At 38.4% G+C, this 27,775-nt stretch overlaps 1 protein-coding gene across 1 annotated transcript in view; it reads right to left on the minus strand.

The window, feature by feature from the left end:
• ctnnd2a (catenin (cadherin-associated protein), delta 2a) overlaps positions 1-27,775 on the minus strand; it is a 218,575-nt gene that overhangs the window by 6,981 nt on the left and 183,819 nt on the right. Inside the window, exons 13-14 of the mRNA XM_079806697.1 lie at positions 22,465-22,549; positions 14,473-14,599 (exon numbers count right to left, since the gene is read on the minus strand). Coding sequence (XP_079662823.1) covers positions 14,473-14,599; positions 22,465-22,549 — 212 coding nt within the window. The remainder of the gene's footprint in view (positions 1-14,472; positions 14,600-22,464; positions 22,550-27,775) is intronic.

Raw genomic sequence — 27,775 nt, forward strand, 5'->3', positions numbered from 1 at the left:
AAAAATGTCTCCATGCTTTAAAATAGCTTGCTTTAAAATTCACACCCTTGCTTCATTTAGTATATGCAGATTCATGAATATGCTAATTATCCCCGCCTCCACTCACTCAAACAAGCTCAGAGATCCACTCGGTCAACTTACTGAGGTAAACGCAGCACAATGGTATCGCTCTTTACAACCGTCGGACACATAACAATAATTCATATGATTAGCCTATTGATGAAACAGCTAATACTGTCTCGCTAATGCTACATCAACCATGTTACAGTTTGCCATCTCACAACAATCAGCATCCTTAGAAATTATTTGAACAATCAATTCATTCGTGGAGAAAGGCTACATCATACACATCATATACATCATACACCCACTATATTGCTAAATCTACCAAATTTTTCATAACAACAGAAAAATATACTGAGATACCTCTTGGGACTCCCCTACTTCAGAGTGGTCATAGTTAATGATATGCTAAAGCCCGCCCACACGTTGACATGATTGGTTACAAAGATATTCCAGAGATTTCAAACTGCGGTTTTGAGTCTTTTAGATCACTGCAGTTTTAAAGAAGTGTGTCTCTAATAATGGTGTTGACTTATGAATTTGCACATGTTTGTCTTAAAGCAGGGGTCTCAAACTCGTGGCCCGATATTTTGTGGCCCCCTTCTTGACATCAAAGTTAAGTGTTAGTGTGGCCCGCACGTTGCTCTGAAAAGCACCTTTTTGCTGAGTCGTTGTGTGTGCAGCAATTGCCGCCTCGATCCTTTGTGTGTTTGTGTGTGTGTGTGTGTGAGAGAGAGAGATTTGGCTCGCCCCTCCCTCATGCAGTATAAATGGTTGACACCCCGTGATTGACAGAAACAGACGAACGAAGCTGATCAGACAGTTGAAACGAATGTGGTCTAACAGTGCTCGTCAATGTCAAAATGATTGAGATGGCCAATCAAATCAAAGTAGGCGGGGTTTACATTCTCTTTTGGCTCGTGCACAGTCTTCACACACAGACGAGCCCGTCAATCTATCACTTAATGCCGTTGCTGAGAGAGACTCTATTCTTTCCGGTGAAATCACAAAACAAAATGCAAACGTGTCCATGGTCTAATTATACAATCATTGATGAACATCTTTGATTTTAATGAAGAAAAACTATATGAGAGCGGATTAGAACCCGGAACCTTTGACATGGTTGACAAAAATTCTACCACCAGACCACTAGGCAATTCAAAAGTCTATCCCAGATCTTTGTATTTATACACTCACTAATGCGAAGAATGTCGGGATTAATAATATATTTGACGCAAATTAATGCAAATATTGTTTACAAATAGTCCCAAAAAGATTATTTCCCAACTAGAATTAGACCTAGAATTTCACTCACTGTTCTGTTTGACCTGGTTAAGGCCTTGCTGTGAATTAGTCTATTATTTAAAATAAAATTAAAATCATTCATTATTTCATATTACATGATTTAATTTCTATAGGCTATATTTAGTTCAAATTCAGAGGAACAGTTCACGTTCAGAAGAAACATTCATGTTGAAGAACTGTTAATAATAAAGATTGAGAAGATTGGATCAGTTGTGCTACTTTTTTTTGCAATACTTGAAACACTTTTTATGTGGAATACTTGATGCGGCCCAGCCTGACCCAGAGTCTACCTCCAGCGGCCCCCAGGTAAAATGAGTTTGAGACCCCTGTCTTAAAGCATATTAAAAACACCACATAGACATATAAACAACATTAAAAACGTGATTTTCACCACATGGGTACTTTAAACATCAAATACATTCTGATTGGCTGTCACATCCCATTGTGTGGACAGACAAATCGCTTGTCTTTGGAAACGTCTTTGGGAATGCTTGGAATGTGCAGTTAATTAAAATAAAGCATAACTATACATCTCCTCTATTATTTCAGACAGAGTTTTGTTTTTATTTGTTTTGTCTAAACTTTATCACTTAAAGTATCATCAGGTCGTTTGACCTCAATTCTGTCCTTTTGTCCATGAGCTCTGTGTGTTTTGTCCTAGCCATTTCAGAACAGCTGTATGAAGGTCACAGAGATCAGGAATGAGTCTTCCCTCTGTGCCTAAAAATCCCTTCCAGCCTCAATGCTCTAACCGGATCAGCGCCACTCCCCCTCCGGCCATCCTACAGCCTGGTCTGATAGAGCCTGGATCCCTGGATAGTGGGCAGCGGCACTATCTCCAAAGCACACAGCTACCCGAGGGCTCACGAGCACAGAAGACCTCTTTGGCCAGCTCAGAAGGATTTAAACACACACACGTACACACACACACACTCACACACACGTTTGTTTTGCTATCTAAGTGAGGACATTCCATAGGCGTAATGTTTTCAATACTGTACAAACTGTACATTCTATCCCCTACACTACCCCTAAACATACCCATCACAGGAAACTTTCTGCATTTTTACATTTTTAATAAAACATGTATGTTTTTAAAGCTATTTTAAATATATGGACATATGAAATGTCCTTATATTTCATGTTTACGTCGTAATACCAGTGTAATACCCGTGTCAAATGTGTCCTCATAAAACACACACACACACACGTTTTCACCAATGAAACACACGATAGCTTTAAGCACCACTCTACCCACAATGGCCAAGAGAAACATTAGCATGCTAATTATTTCAAACCCATAATCAGATTATAACTGCAAGTGCTTTACCCTCCTCTAAACTGCCTTGATATGACTCCTAATCTAATCATTGCTCCTTAACAATGCATCATTTTGCAAAAATATGCACATAGCTGATTATCAGTCTTAAATATCGAGGAACTCCGGCTGTTAAGGAGTCAACAAGCGTGGAGACTCACAAAGGCTCCGGTCACGTTTCCATGAACCTCACAAATATATACGGATTCTGAGAAACACGCAAAACAGTTTTACAGAAAATCAGTACTGATGCATTTAACTCAGTGTGATTTGATTTTCTTCAGGTGACTTTACAGAACAGTTGATGACCTTAATGGTAGAAAATGAAAACAATATGTTTCGAAAGACATGTAAGAAAAACTGATATTGCGAAGAGATATGATACACAGCAGTTATTAGTGACTTCTGCTGGCGAAAGGGCTTTTGTGTCTGAGCTCCACAGGCATCAAGAGTTGAACATTATTGTTATTGCTACACTTGGATCACGTAGGGCTATATCTACTCACCTACAGCACTAAAACACTAGATTCTGTGAGAAATATGTCTTGATATACCAGGTAATATGCACAAAGGTTTGCAAAATCAACTATTATTGTCAATGAATCCCACTCTAATGGAAGTCAATTCCTATTTAAAACGTGATTTTTTGGTTGTTGTTGCTGACATAAAACATTTGTTAAATGGTTAACTTGACCAACCATGTCACATAAGGTACAAAAGGAAAAAGAAAAGCAGCAATTATTACTGTATGTCTATGAAACTCAGATGTGAAGGCCAACCTTGCTCTGGTTTCTCAGAAATGTAACATTATGATGATACAAATTATGATCTTATCCACATCATATATTGAATTTGAAATTCACTTTTTGATGCGAGTTGCTGCCCTCAATGTGTCTCAGTAATACAGTAATATCTGGCAACGCTACATCATGGTTGTGTTCTTAGGGTCTGGCATCAAATAAAAGTATTTTTGAAGGCCTTGTATGGTGGCATTGGAAGCATCACCTCCATGCTTCATGATTAAATTATAAATCTGAGCAAAAACCTGTCAACTCTGCACTGAAGATCATGCCAAAATCCTTGATGTGGATGCAGTGATCAGACAGAGCTCCAGCCTCAGTAACACGTTGATCTGTGTTTAATTTTAATGTGAGGTCAGTTGAGAGTATCTTTCCATGAACGCCATTAATACACTATAAGGCATAAAGTAAAAATAATGGAAAAAATGGGCCTTTTTAAGTTTAATTGATCTACTTCAAAAGTCTACATAAATATATTCACACATGCACCAAGCACAAAACCATAATCTACCCTGCAAACTGTGTGATGAATGCTTTCATGATGCAAATTCAAAGATGAGCGCTTTCAGTGTATTTGCTGATTATAATGGGAGTGATTCACTTTTTGATGTGTCATGACGCTCTGCTTGTGTCTGGTGTAACTATATGTTTACGGTTGCCAAGCAACGTTGCACTCGCAGCTGGCTGCATTAACACAGAATTAGACTGTGTGCAGGTTCCACAGCTAATTTTACAACAGCGTCAAACGCGGCTCGTCCAATTATATTTATAACCCATTACTGTGAGCCAGACTTATTCAGTTGTTATGAATAAACTTATCTGTTGGTTTGTATCCAAGTTCAATTAAAAAAGACAAGAATAAAATACACAACCTTTCATTTGTAAGGTTTTTAATTACATCGATTATTAATAAAACTACTACCTGATAATGGAAAATAATAGACATTTTTGAGTTGAAGTCATATTAACGATATGCAAATATTTGTTAAAATATTTTTTCTTTACACAAATAAATAAATATTTTCAGGACTTAAATTTGATATTACAGTGCTTAATAACTGCACAAAATCACATTCAATAAAATACACTACAAAAGATTGTTTCAAATATTCAGATTACTCTAAATATTGCCACTTTTTATTGAAAGAACAGACAGAATGTGGTGAGAAGGAGGGTGAACAAGACTGAACCCCAAAACCATTCATTAACGATGAATGCCTTTTTTTTTAACGAAGTCTTGAATTTGTTTTTGGGGTGTACTACAATATGCTTTCATGCTTGATTGTTCAAAAAACACATAATTTTTCATACATTTTACATTATTACAGCTCCTCTCTCGAGCACGAATGTGCCGTTTATTTACTGTTTCAATGAAGCCCTTCCTTCCGAAATAAGAAATGTGCTATGATTGGTTTGCTGGGTGTTGTGCACATCATGACACTGTAGACACTTCATGACACTTGGCAGAAAACTATGGTAATACAAACAGTAATTGACCGTTCGCAATGACCCGCCCCTTTAGTTACTGTTGCTATGTCCGACAAGCCATGGCGCTCTCACGCCACACACATGATGTTCTCACGTAGAGAAAATACATCACGGAGCAAAGAGAATACTGACAACACGCCGACAGACAGGACAGCGCAAGTTACTTTTGATATGAAAAAGTCTCAACTTTGAAATTGTCATTTAAAAAAAAAAAAAAATTAAACAATAAATAGCGTTTCTGCTGCTCGTGAACCGATCGTCTCTTCCTTGTAGTTCATTGATAAGCACGAAATAAACATGAATGAACACTAAAATAAATGTTGTTTCAACCACGGAAAGACGTCAGTAAACACTGTTTTTCAAGTTCAAGTCCACCAACGTTAATCCACTAACTCTCCTGACTGCTTTGTCGGACAAAACGGCAGATTCTGCGATGTGATTGGTCAGATCGCCTGTCAATCAAACTTGCGGCAAAGGGTGAATTGATCACAAAACCATGGTTAGTTTTACTAAGGGGCGGTGAACAGCTTTGCAAAAGCAAGAGCTTACAAAAGCTACAGTAAACACTATCAGTGCGTCCCAATTTGCGTACTATCTGTCCTAAATAGTATAGAATTAGTACGTGCCAAATGGTAGTATGTTGAAATGAGTATTCCAAAAATACTCGGATGGTCTACTATTTCCGTTTCTAAGTGCAGATCCGTGCATACTCTAACGGCTAATATTGCCCACAACCCATTGTGAGTTGGACAAGGATTGGATTAGAACTACAAACACAGATAAACAGTGTTAAAAAACTACTAACATGACGGATGTGCAAGTCCAATAGTTAAGTAGAGAGGTTTAGATAAAGGGGTTTGGGTGAATAACTATCAGTATCAAACTTGACAAATATATTTATTCAATATTATTCACATTTTATTTAATCAGTAACAGCATTGTAAAATTTTGTATTGATAAGTTTGACCATTAACTTTTAAAAGCATCATTATATTTAAATTGCAAACACATGAGGAGTCTCTCCGCATGAACGAAGCACGACTGGCAGATCAATGTGCTACTACATTTCTCTCTGATACGGTAGGATATTAAATTAAATTGAATGTGGAGGATTATAACTGTGATAAGATGATTGACAGGGCAGTTTAAATGGTGACAGGATGCTTGTAACTAAGCCACAGAGCTGTCTGGTAAAGATGACGAAGTAGTGTGTCCCAAAGCTTGCACACTCTTCTGCCACACACTCAAAAGTATGTACTTTTTCCTTCACAAAAAGAGTACATACTTTTAAGTCGTAGTATAAGTAAGCAAATTGGGACACAGCATATATCAACACTGAAATGTTAGCTAGCAGGCTAGCGGAGGCTAAGCTTTCGCCTTTGCTTACATCATAGCAACTACATGAAAACTTATAATTGGAACTGTTAATAGAAAACACAACTACAAATAATAAGACCACATACAAATGATTGTCTCGCCAAAGTGGGAACTGCTCCATTTCAGGAGAAGCTTTTGCACGTAGCCTGCATTGTGGTTCTGTAAGCTGTTCTTCGTAAAATGTGCAGCACACAAATAAACGTTGGGAACAGGAATGTTCAGGAACAGTGTTTAAAATAAATTCTAACCACTCTAAGTTCGTCAGCCTTAGGAAGGTAAAACAAATGATTTTTGGAAAAGGGGTGGAGGAAATAGCAACAACTATTTGACATATGTCATCTTTGACATAGCAACAACAATATCTTCTCTAATGCAGCTCAACCAGGTCTCATCCCCTTTTTTGCGCATTGGTGGGTGGAGATTATTTAAATTAATAACATTTGTGACTTCATAAAGCCCGGAAAAAATGTGTTGTAGTCCAAACGATTGTAGTTCATTGTTCATTATAGTTCTTCCCTTACGAAAATGAACCATGGTTTTACTACAAATAAAACCAAAAAATTATTATAGTTAAACCATAACCACAAATGAACCATGGTTTTACAACTCTAGTTGGTATTTGTGGTAAAACTGTGGTTACTATATTTTTTCAATAAAACCAGGGTTGATTTTGGTAAGGGTTGGAAAGTGGATTCTGTTAAATAAAATATCTCCCTTTGGAGTGGCGCTTCGTAACCTTGCAGACCTTTTTTATGCTCAAACTGCAACATTACAGATTAAATAAAGTTGAAAAAGTGAACAAAAAGTGAACAAACCCCTTTATTAAAAGGAATTAAACTGGTTTGTTTACTTAATTAAACTTTTATTTTTTATCAGAGCTTGGTACAATAGAAAGGCTGCCTAAAAAGCTCTTTCAGAAAAGTTGCCAGAACTGGTAATACTGAATTTTTCACATAAATATTATTATCCCCACAGTGAATGCATGTCTCTAATGCTGCAACAAAATGGCAAGGTCATGATACTGGAAATAATTGCAGTGTTGTGAAGTTCCTGAATTACATAGTATTGCCAATTTTGCTGTATTGTTTTGGCAATGGGTTCACATGCACTGTATCTTAGGAAATGTTAATTGAGTAGCACAGGCGAGGACCCTGGTGTCACATTTTGATGCTGTGAGCCGAAAAGCACAGCGACTCTGCAGTACGCCTACAAGACCTTTCACACTCTCTCTCTCTCCCGTACCTTCCTTCTCTCTGTCTAACTCTGTGTGCTTTGATCTCGTGCAAAAATCTACCGTTCACCATTTCCATGACACACGCTGGAGCTCAAACCATAGAGGAAAAGTCTGCAGACAACAACACAGCGGGAAACCAGCTGCAAGTCAGCGGATGACTGAACTGAGAAAAACAAGCAGACAATAAATCAATTTATTTTAAAAAGCTGCAGAGTGCACGTTGTAATCATGTGAGGACTGCTCTACGGCAAATTTCATATAGCGCTAGCTAGTCAACTGAATCTACACTGTCATGGCAAAATAAATCACATTTTATGTGAAATGTTAGCTTGCAGTCTGAATTGAATGCAAAGACAACACACTTTCGTCTGCATGTAAAAACATATAAATAACGTGTTTTGATGAATCCAATTAATGAAAGAATAACACTTATTACCTGGATGTTTTAATGAATTAATTCTTGAGTGATTCATTAAAACATCCAGGTAATAAGTGTTATTCTTTTGCTATTCAGAAAATCAGCCTAATGAATCTTTCACTGAATGAACTCACTGTATCCTTATATTAACTTCTGATTTAATTAGGGCTGTCGATTCAACGTGTTAGTTTAATGTTAATATTTTCTTATATCGTAGGCTTCACTTTTTAACTTAAAAATGTATTTAACATTAAAGCCACAATATGTAATTTTTCGCCGCTAGAGGTCGCTTATTTGAAATAAAGGCGCAGCTTGATGACGCCTTGATTTTGCGGAGCTTTTATTATGCCGCAGACGACGCTTCCACTTCTTCTGCTCATGCGTATGTGGGGTAACGCAGCGCTGTTTTATCATATTAGATACATTTGAATGTGTTGAAGGTTATGTTGTAATGCTACTCTGTGCGTTCTCTCGGCGGCTTCTATGAGATACTTGTTGCACACTGCAGTACGCAAGATCGATATTAGGCATGGTAAAACATGGTAATCGCGGTAAAGCAAGAAAACAAGATTTAAACCATAAGACTACACTGCATGAAAAGTGGGATTTTCGTCAGTATGTGACACTGTAGATTGCCGTGAAACTTCAGGTTTACGACTGTGCACGGCAATTTGCAGGCAACACCGAAAACTGCCGTAAATTGTCGGAAATTGACGTGGGGCTTGCTTGGCAGTTTCCCCCCCCTCCCCTTAATTCTAGGGGAGGCTTTATCATGTAAATGAACATGCTGTGAGCTACACAAATGCAAATCAGAGTAGCAGCAGGGGGAGTTTTATAGGTTCTGAATTTTTTTGACTAAAACAAGTTTAAAGTTTAAGTTAAAATGTTAACTTAAATTTAAGTTAAATGTACTCGTTTTAGTACACATTACTACATTTTTAGGGCAACCAGTTTGCTCCAATTTTTTAAGTAGATTCAACTTGTCCGGGCTCACAGTGTAGATTAATTACTCTGTATGTCATTAGCAATAACCAATGTTATGTAAAAAAAATAAAAAAATACAGGACAACAGTTCATGTCTTCAACCTTTAGAGAGGTTATGTGATGCAACAAGACAATGAACCAAAGCACACAAATAAATCAAGTAAAGCATACAGTTTACATACCAACATTAATTTTTCCACCCTGCACTGTGAATGATTTTTTAAATGGCTATTAATCATAAATGTGAAAAGTACAAGTTTGTGTGTTTATAGTTAAGTCAGATTGTGTTTTTCTGTAATTGTCATTTAAATTGAGCTCACACCACATTTTATGAATTATCAATGCAGATTTTCAAGAGGTGGTTTCCTGGACAGGGTTTAAATTATGCCAAGAGTAGGCCTTAATCTATTTAATCGTGAGTTAAAAAATTGTTGCCTGGAACAAAGATTAAGCACAGATTACTAACACCTGGACTATGAGTCCTGAACTAAAATAAACTGGATTCATTTACAGTTTTATCTAATTGCTTACACACAATTTCTGAAAATATGGCTCCATTTCTTGTAACTCTACACACAAAACATCAGACATCTCTTGCAAAAGCAACACTTTGTGCAAAACTATTTTAACTATTTCCAAAAATGTTGTTTTTGCATATATCTAACTACACAATGCACAACTGAGGAATTTACAGTTGAACTGAAATCAACTGAACTGAATCAACACTGAAGTCACTTGAGCTGAATATTGACACTATATTGGCTTGTTAGAGCCGGTTTACAGCAGAATTTGTTTTGAACTTGTTACTGAAGCTGCTATGAAACAATATATTTTGTTGTATGCATATTCTTTCTTTCTCAAACCTTAGTTTTGATTTCTAAGTGATAAATTTATGTATGTGTTTTCACACATGATCATTGGCTGTATGGGTCCTCAGTAAATGAATGTGGCATTTAAATGGCAAAAGTTATTCTTGTCTCTATAACTTATGGCTTCCTAAAGACACGTTTATGGGTAAATAAAATATTAATAATATAAATAAAATGAATATCAAAACATATTTTAAATATAATGAAGTCATTTTATTATAGCACTCATCAGATGTTCCTGGAAACAAAACAGAGACAGAACAGTATAAACAAACTATACAACAAACTAAACACCAAATTACAAAAACATTATTATGTGAAAGTGAATAAAGTGGTGTGTGTTTTCAGTTATAAATATGTGCTGTGTAAATTAGCCTATACTTTTAGAAATTATATATAGCCTAACTTTAAAAAACAAACAATAACCCATATAGATAAATTATAATAATTGTATAATATTAAGCATTTACTTAATATACATTGTAACATTAGGCTACTTTACTCTAGCACAGTAGTCAGTTAAGCAATTAATTAATATCTTATATTAATATGTATGTAGCCTAGGCTACATCTAAAGGTAAGTCTGCTTTAAAAAAAAATATATTACACTTCGACATGTACAGAATGTGCGCGTTAAGAAACACGTTCAAATGTGTCTTCTTAACATGTTAAAACTGTGCGTGAAGCGGAAAACAGGGCGTGTTGAAGGTTGAAACGATCATAAGTCACGCGTTTCGTATAAAGAGATTTGGCCCCGGGCGCGTTCCATATCAGAGCCCTAGTCCAATGGGGTGCGAGGTCGAGGTCATGGCCATGACGCGTAGAAGACGAGCTTTAAACTATTTTTTTATGTTTTTTGCTGCTTTCCTTTTTCGTGATCAACAATGACAGGACACCGTCTTGAACTCAATCTCTGCATGGACGCGACGAACTTTTTGGACTCATTTTCAGGAGGCTGTCTTCGTCTTCATAACTCTGAGGCAAACTGCAGTCGCTATGAACCACAGCATGGGTAATGTAACGTTACGATATAAAGAATATGCTTTTATTCAGCTGTATAAGGAAATGGATGCGTTAATAGATCCGAGCTTAAAACTGCACATTTTGTTTACACAGACTATCCTCGCCTCATAACGAAGCCGCGAGCTCTTATCTGCTTGGAGAGATTTCCGCGAGTCCAGATTTAACCGCTGATCATGACGAAATTGTGTGTAAGTAACTTCTAATGTGTTTCTCATTCCTTGTTTAATTTTACCGTGACTGTTTTTATTAATACCAGTCTCATGTAATTGTTTTCCAGCTGCCTGTAAGACGTATTATGAATCGACACGCCGGAGCTTCAGATACAAACAACCTGAAACTGCGAAGTTTAGCTCGGAGTCGATCAAGAAGAAAAAGGGTAAGATTTATTATATTAGATCCGTTTTTTGTCAATGTGAGTATTTTTCAGGTTGCTTATTGTCTTTATGGATTGTATTACAGTTGCTGGAAGCGAGAGTGTGCTGGATGAGGATGAGGTGGACGTTTGGAAGTCCGCGACCATTGAACTCATGTCTGACGAGGAAGACGGCTTTGTTGACGGGGTGTCTGGATGGATTGTGCGGCCACCGCCCTCTCGCAGCCTGGAGCACGCCGAACTTTACATTACATTACGAGACATTACTGCTGCACTTTACATAGTTGTGTGTTTAACAATAAAGCTCTTTCTTTGAGTAAACCGCTGTGTTTTATAAATTAAGCCCTTTCTTTGAATGAACAGCTGTATGCTTATAAATGAAGCCCCTTGTTTGAATAAACGGCACGGTCCGTATAATTTGCCCATATATTCCTTGATGGTATGAATACTTCATAGCACAATAACATTAATATGAAACAAATTATTACAACATAAATTATATATTTATTATTATTATTGGGGTTTACATTTATAATGAGCCAGGGGGACCAATAATGATTGGTTTGCAGTGATCTGCCAACCAATCACGAGGGATTTTTCTTTTTTAAATGTAGTGGCTTCAGCCAATAGTGAGTGAGTAAATTCAAGTCTGGCCGTTGACTCTCTGGTTTCGCTGCTATTCATATGCAAATTAGAGGCGTCGCACCTCCGCGCGGTCTCTCAGCGGGGGGCTCTCCACCTACGTCATGGTTCGTTTACGACAATTTGAGGCACAGACGAACGCGACGTTCGCTGCCTCTAAATTGTCGAAAGCTGCCGAAAATTAGGGAGATTTCCAGGAGTATACAGGCGTTTATGGGGTCGAAAATCCCACTTTTCATGCAGTGCTAACTGTCTTGAGCTATATAACAATGATTAGTTTTCTGCCGATAAATGTATCCAAACACCTCACCTGTCTAAAATAAAATACACAATAAATTAAAACTTCTTTGGTTTTTCTATGAAATCGAGGGCAGCGCGGATATGATGTCATTGACAGGCGATGCACAGATGGTCCGTGTCCTGGTTAAATTGCTGATTTCTTTGGATTTAAATACTCTTGGGAACATTTGGGATAATGTAAGTACACAAAATATATAACATTGTTCTATTGGTTTTTGGATATTTTAATCCAAAAGTCTTACATTTTTTGCCTTTAACTTAAAAATGTATCTAACATTAAATTAATTAGTTATGGAAAAATAATGCGATTAAAATGATTGAACACACCCGCCCCAGACCTACATAGTTCATCTTACATTTCATACAGTTGATTGGTGACAAACATAGCACGAGTGCAAATGTGATATTGATTTTTTTCAACACTTCAATAAATAAGAAGTTAATATTGTGGTATATTTTAGACACAATATTGTCTGTTTTTGCTCAGTTTTGCCAACGAAAATATTACCTGTAAAGCCAGGGCAGAACTGTTGTACGTCTATGAGCAACACAGTGTTTAGTTTCTGAATGAATCTGCGTTGAGCGAATCAATCAAGTGAACCAATGATTCAACGGTCCATTCATAAAAAGAGCCATAATTCTCATACAATCTGAGCCGTTTGAACGAATCTAATGAATGAACAACTCAGTAACTTACACATTTAAACATCTACTGTTACCTACTGGCAGTTTTAGTTTCTTATTCAGAGTATCATTTCATTAATAATAATAATTTCATATTTTTGGGATATTTTTTGCACCGTACTTCTAACTGTAATATGCAATCACTTTCCACTGCACTTTTACACTTTTTTTTTCGGATAGCTTCTGTCCATAATTTATTGCACTACCTTAATCCACTGCCATATTCCTCTTTTTAGCCTAACATATCATTGTATACCTCTATCTGTAAAATTCTGTTTATAGTAATAGCCATCTGTATATTATATTACATATCCACCTAAATTCTGTTTATAGTAATAACCATCTGTATATTATTCACTGTACATATTCACCTGTAAATTCTGTTTATAGTATTAACCATTCGTATATTATTCACTGTACATATTCACCTGTAAATTCTGTTTATAGTAATAACCATCTCTCTATTTATAGATATATTTATATATAATCAGTACATATCCATGTCCTGCACTTATGCAAACGTTGTATATCCTGCACTTGCTGCTATTGCACTTCTGGTTAGACCTAAACTGCATTTCGTTGCCTTGTACTTGTACTTGTGTAATGACAATAAAGTTGAATCTAATCTAATCTAATCTAATTTGCCCCAAAATTTAAATTCTGTTTATTTACATTTACTCACCCTTGTGTCGTTTCAAACCTGTATGATTTTCTTTCTTTAGTGGAACATAAAAGAAGATATTTTGAAGAATCGTGGTAACCAATCTATACATATACCAATTCGGATGGAGCTTCTGAAAAAAAATCATGGCCATTTTAGCCTAAAAGTTTATGTAATCAAAGTTTGTGTAATAAATTCTATGTTGAATCAAATCAAAATATCAAATATTTCTTTCTAAAAAGAACTTTACTTTAAGTTTATTTGATGCTTTTCTCATTTAACACAAAAATATTTATTATTTCGGATAATTTCACAGCCAAAATAATTAGATTAATATATACATAAAACATATTTTACACTTATATTTAATAATAATAAAAACATGGACTATTTAAACATCACAGATAAGCCACAGAACGACCTTGGAAAGAATTCAATACAAAATTTAACGTAACACTTAAATTTTTCATTGAAAAAGAAAGATCTTAATTTCATCACTCTGTTCACCTTCCAGCCATTTAAAGACCCATTAGTCCTAAAATTCCATAAATACAACTCTGCCTCCTCTGCCAACGGCCCTCTCAAAAGCCGAATCCAGGAAAAGTACTTTTCTGCTTCAGCGAGATGCTAAGTCCACCGGAAAAGGTATTAGAGCCACAGCCAACCGGCCATGAATCCACTAACCCCACTAGTAGAGTGGATCATTAACCTCGAGTCCCAGGATGCACTGAAAAATCCCCATCAGTTTAATAGGATTCGGGGTTAAAGAGAGAATCATGCTACTATTTGTAAATGTTTTAAATCCAGTCTAGAGATCTGGAGTTGTTAAATCAGACCTCAGGACCACCAACAGCGCGTTAGCTCTTCCGATCAAAGTGTATACGTTGTCTTTGTTAAGAAAGATCCCGTAAAGGAGGAGAAACGTACACTCACCTGATCGATTGTTAGGTGAGGTCCGGACCGGAGATACTGACGGAGTGCGTGAGGATGAGTACGGTCTCTGTCTATCTCTCTCTATTGTTGAGGCAGAGCCAACAAAGTGATACTGCGAGTAGCCATCCTAGAAAATAAAGAGACAGAGAAAAATCCACTATAATACATTTTTTCATTTATTGGAGAGTGCACAACAAAACATGCTTTCTTCAGGATCTATGTACGCTACATTAGCCCACTGTTATTCTGTCAGTTTAGTTTAAGGCCTCCTAGTGTGGAGTCATTACAAAAATCAATGACCGGATGGAGGTACAGAAATCAATGGACGGATGATCTGGAGTCAGTGTCTGTGGAGAAAGCCTGTTTGATGTGTGACTGAAGCAACCTGAAAGGCTGATGGAGGAGATAAAATAAAGCCATTGGCCGCTGGCTCGATGACACGTCACTGTGAACATGAATCAGTGGGTCTTGCTGAATGTGCAGAGACTGAGAGCATATGGTCGTGTTCAACAGTACAAGAACAACAGACAAGACAATCAAAACATTGAAGCTTGTGAGGTTTCAAAGTATGAAGCATTAAGAGACTAAAAGTTTTGGGAAAACTTTGTGCAATTTATTGTTAATTGATGAATTTGATTAAAAATAATTGAAAAAAAGTGGCTGAGAAATCTGAAGCATCGTAAATTACATGTGACTTTAGGCATCACAACATATAATTAATGTGCAGCATGAAAAATCATAAATGTGCAAAATTAAATATCTAATATCATATAATTATATATTTTTCTGTGATGAATATAATGATAAATTAATAAGATGTCTAATATCCAAAAACAATGTTGCAGAAGACACTTTTTGCATTGTCATTTTCTAAAGGAATCAGAATATAAATATATATATACACACCGATCAGGCATAACATTATGACCACCTAATATTCCTCCTTAATGTTGGTCCCTAGCCTGACAAGCCAGACCCACATCAAGATCGAGAACACACCATTGACAGGGCTCAATCCGAGGGGCGGGATAAACGGTTGTCTTTCAGATTCCCTCTGCACGCAATAGTATAGCGCTACAACCAACCAGAGCAACGAAGAAGGTGAAGCGGAGCTAGTTGACAGATTAAATGTTTGCCGTGTTCGGTCGGAAAAACTAAGAACACATCTTCCTTTTTTAAGAATGACTTCAGTGCCATTTTTTTTTCTTTTTTCAAAGAAAAGCTTCGTCTTCCAGAGTAGCTTCCAGAGTTTGGTTTTTCCAGCTCGCAATCCAACGGAGAGTTGCTAGACACCCTGGCTGCGAATTATATTTGCTGCCGCTGGGTGTGTCTAGATTTCTAGGCTAGTTGGTCTTTTTGCTGCCAAAACAGCCCTGACCCGTTGAGGCATGGACCCCACTAGACCCCTGATGTTGTGCTGTGGATCTGGCACCAAGATGTTAGCAGCAGATCCTTTAAGTCCTGTAAGTTGCGAGGTGGGGCCTCCATGGATCGGACTTGTTTGTTCAGCACATCCCACAGATGCTCTATTGGATTGAGATCTGGGGAATTTGGAGGCTAAGTCAACACCTCAAACTTGTTGTTGTGCTCCTCAAACCGCAGGACCCAAGGTTTCCCAGCAGAACATTGCCCAAGGCATCACACTGCCTTTGCCGGCTTGCCTGCTTCCCATAGTGCATCCTTGTGCCAAGTGTTCCCCAGGTAAGTGACACACGTGATGTAAAAGAAAATGTGATTAATCAGACCAGGCCACCTACTTCCATTGCTCTGTGGTCCAGTTCTGATGCTCACATGCCCACTGTTGGCGCTTTCGGCGGGGTCAGCATGGGCACCCTGACTGGTCTACGGCCAAGCAGCTCCATACGCAACAATCAGAACCAGGATTAACTTCTTGAGCAATTGTAGCTCGTCTATTTGATCGGACCACACGGGCCAGCCATGTCCATCAATGAGCCTTGGCCATTACCCTGTCACCGGTTCACCACTGATCCTCCCTTGGACCACTTTTGATAGATACTGACCACTGCAGATTGGGAACACCCCACAAGAGCTGCAGTTTTGGAGATGCTCGGACCCAGTCGTCTAGCCATCACAATTTGGCCCTTGTTAAATTGCTCAAATCCTTATGCTTGGCTATTTTTCCTGCTTCTAACACATCAACTTTGAGGACAAAATGTTCACTTGCTGCCTAATATATCCCACACACTAACAGGTGCCATGATGAATGTTATGCTTGATCTGTGTATATGTGGTGCAGGTATATTGTGCAGTTATAAAATATGACTGTACTCTTTAAAATTGGATCAAGGTGGCTGTATAAGATATTATGAGCTCGTAAGAGATTATAAGTTTGCTCTCACTGAATAAAAGGGTCAGATGATTCATACAGCTGATTCATGTGGACATTTACGTAAATGCAGAGCAGACAGCAAGAATAAAACCACCAAATAAGTAAAGTTCAACTATTTCATCCTATTACTCAAAAGTCTAACAAGGTTTCAGAATGGGTCAACGAACAAGTTCTGCTAGCGAAAAATAATGTAGCTGTGTTATCAGGCTATGAGGAAACAAGGAAAATGTCTGAAAACCCAGTCTACTGAACAAGTTTTTTTTAACAGGGACACCGAACACTACCCTTGACATCCCATTTGCCCCTCCGTGACATTCCCTTTGTTGGAAAGGTGAGGTATAGATCAAAGAGTCTGTCCCTCCGACTCTGTGCAGTTCAAAGCTGCCCCACTTTCCCAACACGGCAGAAACTCTGGCAGAAGGAGTCACCGCTCTCCAACTAATGTGCCTGTTGCAAATAATGACATTGGACAGGTATTTGAAGGCTCCAAGGGGCGTGAAGAGAGGCACGGAACGTGGAAAAAACGGCACTTGTTACCAGTCATATAAAGACCACTTCAATAGGGGACTTTGTAATTTCCTTTTACTCACGCTGTTGTAAGAATGACTTAAAATTTCAGGTTCCCACGAGAGGAAGAAATGAGAACTTCTACCTTTATTCTTTAAGATAATGGGTGGTTGGGGTGGCAGTGCAATAAAAAAAAATACCTGTAAGGATGGATACTTCCTTTGAAGACGTTCCCGCCACTTGAAAACAATACATTCAAGGAAGACTGAGTTTCAATGTGATTAAAGAATCTTATTGCATTCATTACGTCCCATAACTCCTTTCTTTCTTCTTTATCAGGGCTGAGAGAATAATGTGCATTGGATTGATGGATTTTCATGCTAAGGAAACTGCTTTCGAAGTGTAAAAAGGTTGAGCGGTAAATTCACTTGGATAAACGCACGTCTTATAGGTCCGAGAACCTCAGTTAATTCTGTTAATTCCAGTTGAATGCATCAAGCATCATTACAGGATCAGAACAAGACTGAAAAGACCAAGCAGACCATACAAAGATGAGCCATTTATTGCAACCTGCCTTCCTGTGATTGCTCAATAATGCTGCTTAAGAGTCAGACAGAACTTCTGGTGTGGAAATGTGCACTGAAGCAAGCCAATGGCAAGCGCTCATTATTATACTCCCAGAGGCGGCTAGAGCCAGGAGCGTTGCTCTTGCTGCGTTGGCTCCCGTGGGTCTCTGAGGCAATTGACTACCCGGATACTTCCTCATGGAGAGCGTTGGGTAAGGATGACTGTGGAATTGCATCTCAGGAGGCTGCCAGGCTGAATGTAACACCTCTCAGCACAACATGAGTGAGGCTTCAGGCTCAAGATCAATGGCATAAGCAACTTCTCTCTTCTCTCAGGCTAGAGCTTCACTTCATCTTAGTCCAGCTCTGAGTAAATCAAGCCAAGTGCTTCTGGGCTTTCTCGCAAACACACACACCTTATTAGTAGATGGAGCTGAAACCGTTTGCACTTCTTCAAAGATCCCTAAGTGGATCAATTTCTATAACTTTATATGAATTAAATGCATTTTATTATGCACAATTATAAATATTTATGCATTATTGGCCAAAAAATAATTGGGACTGCAATTTTTAAAAGTTGCTAAAAATCCATTTACTGTATGCCTAATCTTTCCCAGGGCATAAATGCAATGAACAAACTCCAAATATATATTCTTTTAAACATATAAATCATTATATGCAAACAGTCACAATACCAATAGAATTTATATTTTTACATCAAATTTTAAACAAAATTAGAAAATAATTTGATCACACTTTAGATTAGAGACTAGAACTACAACTTTTGCCTCAATAAACTCCTAATTACCTCTTATTAATATTTAGTAAGGTAGTTGTTAAGTTTAGGTATTGAGTAGGATTAAGGGATATAGAATAATGCATTAATATGTACTTTATAAGTATTAATAAACAGCCAATATCATAGTAATATGCATACTAATACGCAACTGGTTAATAGTGAGAATTGGACCCTAAACTAAGGTGTTACCAATAATTTTAGCGCTAAGAAAGTATAAAAATTACATATATAGTAATATAAAACAAAATATCTACAAAATTATTTTTAAACAAAATTTAAAAAAAAAGCATACTGGACACACACAACTCAATATATTATTAAATGTGGAGTATATTATTTAAGACTGTTAAACTACATAATACAATTTCCTCCCACACTGGCTAGAAGCTTCCTGGGCACAAGGCCATTGTTCACAGCCTTGGGAGGTGTCTGGCTTCCCAAACCTCTTGTTCCCGCTTTCCTCCCCTTTTGTGTCCCCTCTTCTCTCTCAGCTTCATCCGTCACACCACCCCAAAACACGAAGAATCGCGCCTCAGGTGGCCCGACTCATCCAAATTGACACCTTTCATTTCAACGGAGGGAGAGAAAGACACATCCGCATGGAACAACTGTCATTATGCACTCATGAGATGAGCGACGGGGCTCTGCAAATGTTAATAATAGCAATCTCTTTCTTGCTGCCCTTTGCTTAATACCATCCCCGGTGACATTTCCAGGGCTCAGCTGGGTTGGAGGGAACAGGTTAGGTTGTGGGAGGTTTCAAAAATCTTTGCAAACCCAGCCTGGAGGGGGCTGAAAAGAGTGCGAGAGGGCTCTATCCCTCCAAAAATCAATGCGAGAACTTTATATAATAAGCAATACTGTAGATTTAATGACTGATGATGCATCTATAGCTCTGGCTGTCCTCCACGCCCTTGACCTCATCACTTTATCTGCGTCAGCTAAAGCAGCTGCTCGATAACCTGCCTCAAGGCGGCATGCGAACACAATGCTGCTGAACCTGCGAGTGCTGTGGTCCTTTGTTCGATATTATTTATAGATATTTAGTCAGCTAGCATAATGGGAATCAGCGTTCTAATTACTCTCTTTCATTATAATCCACGCATGCTACCTTTTCGTCAAACCCTCTAAATATTTAAAAAAAGACAGAGAGGGTAATTAATAGTACGTGCACATAAAATTAGAGCACGTAATTCGACATTGGTTTCGATGGCGGCAGGCTCAGCGGGGTAAACTCGCAAACATCCATAATTACATATCAATTATAGAGATTTTCAAACAGCCATTGTGAATTAGCCCAGCGCTGCGCTCCCTCTTCGACACAGTTCGGGGAAGAGACGCCTCCATTCCAGCAGACACACTTCTAAACTCATCTCGGTGGTGCAGACAGTCAGCTCGTGGCCTTTTCTCATCTCTAAAGGTCAGCATGGCATCCGTCGCCATCTCCGTGGGCTGTAATTCTTCAGCACCTACTCTTCAGAGCCGAGTAGGCAAAACGACACATTGCAGAGCTCAGTCTGGGACGTTCCTCACCAACCAGCGTCATATCTGTCAGGACGCAGATTGCTCAGCGAAGGGGAACGGTGTGTTCTTGCAGCCAATAGATGCTTCTAGTGCTTGTTGGGGGACGGTGGTCTGTCACCACCCAAAATTTGCACTCTCATGCTCTTGCGACTAGTTCATTTGGGAGAATTGTAGTTTGGTTTGACCTCGTTAATGTGAAACATTTTGGCTATCCGTTGTCTGTGTTTGAACAGAGGGTGTGCATTGATTTGCATGACTGGATTTAATAGGGGAAACAGCAAAAATGAGAGTAAAACTAACGATTATCAGTTTAAACTAAAGATTGGACTCGATATAAGTGTTCCTTACAACTTACCAAAGATCCAGTGATCCATGGATATTGACATGCAGCCAGGAATCGTGTTTCCCGACATTTATATGTGCCTGATTCCGACTCCGGGGAAATAACGTTACATGAAGCTAATTTGCCTGAGAACGCTTTATATAAATACAATATAGGTAGGTGTAAATCCGTGTGATCACTTATATCAAAGTTTTCCATACAATATATTACAATATAATATATAGGGTATGATTTTACCCCAAAATTCAACATATTGACACAAAATGATAACTGCAAATCCATGTTTTGCTGACTGGAGTCCAGTTGTTTCTGTGCCTTACTGTAGCTTTCGGCAGTCTGTAAAAATATTCCTCAGATTTCTTGTGTTTTGTGTGCTTTTAGTGGCATTCACGCTGAAAACCAATCCTGCCACCTGGTCTTTTTGCCACTCAGTGGGCGTAACCGCAGTCACTCCGGCCGACGGTGATGTCACGTGCATACCCTATACACCAGTGGTTCCCAACCATGTTCCTGGAGGACCCCCAACAGTGCACAGTTTGCATGTCTCCTCAATCTAACACACCTGATTCAGGTCATCAGCTCATTAGTAGCTACTCCAAGACCTGATGTGGGTGTGTCAGACAAAGGACACATCCAAAATGTGCACTGTTGGGGTTCCTCCAGGAAACGGGTTTGGAAACAACGGCTCTACACAACCCAAACAATCTTGCTACATGTTAATAGGTTGCCCTTATTTTAATTTTCATCAGCACATTGTCTGTTTACTGTCTCCCAAAGGTGCAGGTTTTACAGTGTAAATAGAAGTTAGATGCTATTTATACTATTGATACTATTTTCACCTCAGCGTTGTTGTACATTAAACAGTATGCAATAATAACACAGAGTGTAAATGATTATACTTATTAAAAGTATTAAATGGATGCTGCCTTATTTGGACAATAAAGCCCTCCCTAAACATACCCCTAACACTAACCAATAAACAATTTATTATTAAACACACGTTAGACACTTTATTTTCACTTTTCGAATATTTTCTCAAAAAATAAATGCCTTTTTGATCTGATATGTGATGGGAAAAGGGAATAGAGCGTGTTCGGCAAAAGGGGAATTTGAACTCGGGTCGGATTTGCGTCCAAACTCTCTGTACTTGCCTTACCCCTATACACTATTGCTACTTTTGACAATCCAGCATCTTCCGTCAGTGGGTGGAGTTATTGTAAATAGCCACTACCAACAAGGCGGCTATTTGCTCTTAGTATAAATAGACACTCTGATATATTATACACATACATTTAAAAATGTACCTACAGTACCAGTTAAGATTTTAGTTTTTATAAATAAATCCCCAAAGGTTAGCTAAAAAAGGTTTGGTATTTAAAAAATAAGACCGTTTAATTAGTTTGCTGTTAATTGCTGTTGAACAGAAATATGGGAACATTCATTCAAGGTCTCTTCACGTCAATCTATTTGCGATTGTATTCAGACCATACAATACGTTCTAAATGCAGTCAGCGCTAGCCAAGGTCAAAGTTTGCCTCAATAATCTGTGAGAGACACATCTGAATGGATACACACAATAGTAAGTGCAACAAGCATTTATTGAATGGAAATATCTCGTCAGCCTGGCCGTTACTGCTCAATAGAGCATTCTTTGCTAGTCACTGTGGATTAATGTTTGCAGTCGGCTACAAGGTGTTGTGCTGAATAAACAGTGGCTCGCACATCTTTGTCTGGGAGGAGGGGTACAAAAATGCTTTTCCAGTTGTTTTTTTTTCCATTCCAAACTAAAAGTTCAAACACAATTGTGTGGGAGTGGGAGATCAGTTAGCATGCTAAATGAATTCCTCAGGTTGGGATGAATGAAGTGGGACACAGCTGTCGTGAGTGGAAGCCGGTCTCTTACCTTCTTATAAAGGCTCCGGAGATCTCTGTACTGCCACATGCTACTGAGAACCTGAGATGCTGCCTTTACCACTTTAGGTGAGTGTCTGAGAGAGAGAGAGAGAGAGAGAGAGAGAGAGAGAGAGAGAGAGAGAGAGAGAGAGAGAGAGAGAGAGAGAGAGAGAGAGAGAGAGAGAGAGAGAGAGAGAGAGAGAGAGAGAGAGAGAGAGAGAGAGAGAGAGAGAGAGAGAAAAAGAAAAGAAAACAGATTTAACATTAATAAATGAACATATGGTTTCAATGGCTTCAGCAGTCATTCATTATTTTGTTTGTCATTATTGTTGTCAGCATCCAGACGATAACAGACATACTTTGGAAAAAAAGCTATTTGATAAAACTTTGAGAGCATGTCATTGGAAGATTTAATGAATTAGTTATTTCATTATTTCATTATTTATTGACCTCTTCTAATGTATTCAAACAAATATTCTCAAACAATATACCATTATAAATCATCAATTAAATCAATTAATAAATAATCAATTTATTCAAATGTATTTAAAATATATTAAACAGAAAACTGTTATTTTACATTGTAATAATATTTCAGAATATTATTGTATTTTTGATCAAATAAATGCATCCTTGGTGAGCATAAGAGACTTCTCACCAACCCCAACTGTTGAACTGTAGTATCCTTTAGATGTTTCGAAGGATGACATCATAGAAAAATAATTCCTTGGATAAATTCAAAAGATCAAAATGCCTATACCAAAACATAACAGAAGAAAATGAAAATCCAATCCTGGCACATTGTTGCTTAGATGATTTCTCAGCTTTCTGTGCAAACATCTCACACGGACAGCAGCTTTTGTTATGATTAACAATGCACCACAAACAAAAGAAACAATCTCTTGCTTCTCAAAAATGACACAAATTGTTTGACTTCAGCCGATTTGATAGAACAGCTGTGTCTTTTGTCTTTCGCCAAGCCAAGTCAATCCATTTCAGCTCAAAGGACACAATGGAATAATTTACAATTGCCACTTGAAATGAAGTTAGAAGAAAATCTTTGCCGTCCTTGAGTGAACATGGCTTTAACAGAAGAAATGAATGCCGCTCATCCTTCATCATTTCCTCTCATAAATGACAAACTGCATTCTAAGAGGTGGATCTGTACGTTTGATTTGTCCCTCCCCTCATCTTTGAACATGGATTTTAACATACTCAAAGCTTCAGTTGAGTCGGACCCTTTCTTAAATTAAACCCCTCATTTCAGTGATGTAATGCCGTGAAGACTGTTGGGTTCACTGTGAATTCTGCATTAGTGCATGTTTCAGAGAGGGAAACTACAGAGAAAAGTAGTTTGTCAAATGAGGTGTATGTCTGAATATATACACTAATGAGCCAAAACAGGTGAAGTGAATATCGTTGATCATCTCATGCCAAGGCCACATATTAAGGTCTGGGTAGATTAGAACAGGTATTATAATCAGCGTTTTGGATGCAGGAGAAATGGGCAGGAATAAAGATCTGAGCGACTTTGACAAGGGACAAATTGTTAGGGCAAGGCAACTGGGTCGCTGAGTGTCTCTCAGCAGTGGTGAGAATTTACCAACAGTGGTCCAAGGAAGGACAAACCATAGACCGGCGACAGGGTGTTGGGCGCCCAAGACTCATAGATGCCCAAGGGCAAAGAAGGCTATCATGTCTGGCCGAAGCCAACAGAAGGTCTACTGTGGCACAAGTCACACAAAATGTTAATGATGGTTACGGGGGGAATTTCACAACACACAGCTGCATTGCACTCAAGCGGTTTCTCTGGAAGCCAACAAGGAAGTGACTTAAACTGCAATTCATCGACTGGCCGCTAGAGACAGGCTCCAACATGGAGTCAAATCTGTATCTCCCCCATGTTAAAATGGCAACTTTACAGTAAAAAATAAATATGTTTACAGCCTGGTACACTCTAAAATAAAAAAAGGTTCTATATGCCACAAAAAATGGTTCTTCGTCGTAATCAAAGAGGAACCACTTTTGGTGCTATATAGCACCATATCTTAACATGTTCTCTATATGGTAGCGGTGCTATATGGCACCTTAGTTAGCGGTGCTATATAGCACCTTAGTCAAAGAACCGGTGAAGAACCTCTGAAGAACTGCTGAAGAACCACTGAAGCACCAAAATTAGTGCTATATAGCACTTAAAAAGGTTCCCCTATGATTACAAGATTGCCATATATAACCTTTTTTTTTAGAGTGTACAAAAAGTGTTTTTGCTCTATACAGCTAATTTTGACAACGGTGAGGGGATTAATTTTTTTATAACTCTATTTTATAAGCCTTAAAGTTCTTCAAAATTAAGGGTGTGGCCACTTGAGTGACCGGTGGATTGCCACTATGGTCGAGCTAGGCGGGCATGGTTTCAGCAACTAGGCACCTCAGCTCCACCCACGTCCCGCCTCTTTGTCCATTTTCAGTTATCCGGGAGCGATGCACGGTGATGCGCTGCCAAGATGGTGACGGCCAGCTTGGCCCACTTTGGGCTTCAAAAATGCTCTTCAGAAACCTACGGGTGACGTCATGGACACTCCGTGCATATTTTTTTCACAGTCTATGATTGCACCCTGTTGCATATGGGGCTGTGTAGCCGTAGACCAACCAGAGAGTGCCTATGACCCCTGTACACTGTCGAAAGTGCCTACAAGCTTCGGAACTGGAACTTGGGGCAGTGGAAGAAGGTCGCCTGGGCCAATGAGTCCCATTTTCTTTTACATCACGTGGACAGCCATGTATGTGTGCGCCGTTTGCACCAGGATGTACGGTGGGATGACAATAAGCTGATGGAGGGAGTCTGATGCTCAGGGCAATGTTCTGCTGGGAAACCCTGGGTCCGACTATTTATGTGGACGTAAAATTGACATGTGCCACCTACCTAAACATTGTTTTTGACCAGGTACACCCCTTCATGACAATGGTGTTTCCTGGTGGAAGTGGCCTCTTTCAGCAGGATAAAGCGCTATGCCACAATCAAAATTACCCAGATCTCAATTCAACTGAGTATCCGTGGATTGTGCTGGACCAACAACTTTAACCAAGCAGGACCAACAGCTCCACTTCACAACCTTACAGGACATGAAGGATCTGCTGCAAATGTCTTGGTGTCAGATACCACAGGACCCGGGGTCTTGTAGAGTCCATGCCTCGGCGGGTTGGTGCTGTTTTGGCAGCACACGGAGGACATGGAGGATATTATATATTAGAGAAATAAAAAAAATGTAAACAGATATAGGATATAGCGGATATATATAATAGTGGACAAAAGTGATGCCCGGAGGGTTTTTGTTTTTAATGACTCTACTCTACTTTCAGTTAAACCATCCAAATATGAGGAAAATATATATATTTTTATATATAAGGAGGAAGAACAAAACACTAAACTTGGTTAAGGCATTTATCTGACAACTGTATTTGGCAAAAAAGGCAAACTACAGCTATAAGTTTTATTTTACTAAAAAAAACAAAAAAACAAAAAGCATAAACATTGACTACAATACAGTCAGTTAATATTTTGTTGGTTCGTTGTTCTCTTGTTTTTGCATGTGTTAATAATTTCTTTGTATGACAGCCTGGCCAAATATTATGTACATACAATTTGGCATTGGTTTCCTTGCATTATCACAAATAAAACAATTGACTCCAAGCACAGCTATGTCGTATGCTACCAAATCTTTAATACATTTTAATAATATTTGAAGTGTGAAGTGTGAAGATGTTAATTTTCTTAGGGCAGACATCCCTTTTGGCCACTGTATTCATACTGCACATGAAAACCAGTTTCTTTTTTGGCCAAATGTTTTGCTAAATGTTCAATTTTAAATGGCTTATTTTTATCCAGCCAAGAGCAGTGAGTGTATTATTTTGCACTGCCATGCACATTGCATTGAGAACATATCACAATCTGCACCAAATCAATCTGCTCCAAATCAAAAGTCATCAAACCTGATGCATATCAGAACGAGCACAATGGTTGCTGCCACTTGCTGGTACTAAATCAACCGGTTGCATTCGTGCTATATCCAAACAAACAAGCACCCGAGTGGCTTGTCCCTTTGATAACCTCTCAGCAGGAAACTGGAAGCAGCTGTCATCACCATATTGGCTTGAACGGGGCGGGCACAGGGTATGAATAGCTGATGGGGGATATAAAGCAGTCACATGAAGTGTCAGCTTGATGAGGGTCAGATTAATGTCTTTGACAGTGTGCATCCTGACTCGAGCAGGAAATGTCATCACTCACTCAGTGTCAGGCTGGCTACACTTGCTGTTTCTAAGAGAATAAAGCAAGCAGCATACAGAAAGATGAATGAATGACCATTATAAAATATATGGTTTAGATTCTGAGTGGATGTTGACTTGAAATCTGAATGGATGAGTCACATTTGAAGCAAACACCTGTTGCATATCATTAAACACATCTATATAAATACATCTATCTATATACAGGGGGCTCATAATAAAAAAAATAAAAAAACCTACGTGCACACACACACAAAAATAATATAAAAAAATATTTTAAAAAATGTATAAATAACATGAAAATTTAAAGCTGCAGTCCGTAGTTTTTCCTCTGTGTCGCCATCTCTGTTCGAAATCTGCAATTGCAGTCATCCGCGGAATTATCAACTTTATGTGAATTGTACCTCGGCACGGCACAGCGCGGAGGAATCCAATGTTTTTAGGAGAATGTGCGGTTGTCAGTCACCGCGCCGGTGTGGATACTGTCATTCGGAATCACATTGTTTGAAAGCATGACCAGTAAGTAGATAACATCCACTTTTGTTCTGACCAACTAAGGGGAAAAAGCATTGCAGTAAATCGCGATGATTAAATCTAACGATAGCTTATCATATCACATCAAACCGTGCAAAGTTTTCAAATTGTTAATGTTAACGACATCAGCATAGCGTGACTACATTTAATGTGTATTAGGGCTACCTGTAGTCTAGTTTCCATTTCTGTGCAGTCTAATTTCTAACTGTCATGTACCAACAAATTAATGTGGAGTAGAGGTGAATTGCTCCCTCTCATAGCTAGCACAAAATAATTGATATTTACCATAATGTACATAGCAAAACTCTGTGTGCTTCTATTACATAATTGGACCATTGAAATGTCTAGTCCAGTAGAAAAAGCGGTCTCTGCGTCCGTTTTGAACTCCTTTAAAACACAGAGTTCATACCTTTCAAAAGCCATTTTTAATCTTTGTTTTCGCATGGGCCCGATCAAAGTCTCTTTTTTCCTGTAGCCACTCTGAGGGTGCGTCTCAATCA

Source organism: Gobio gobio (assembly GCF_949357685.1).
Source record: "Gobio gobio genome assembly, chromosome: 23".
Lineage (NCBI taxonomy): Eukaryota > Metazoa > Chordata > Actinopteri > Cypriniformes > Gobionidae > Gobio > Gobio gobio.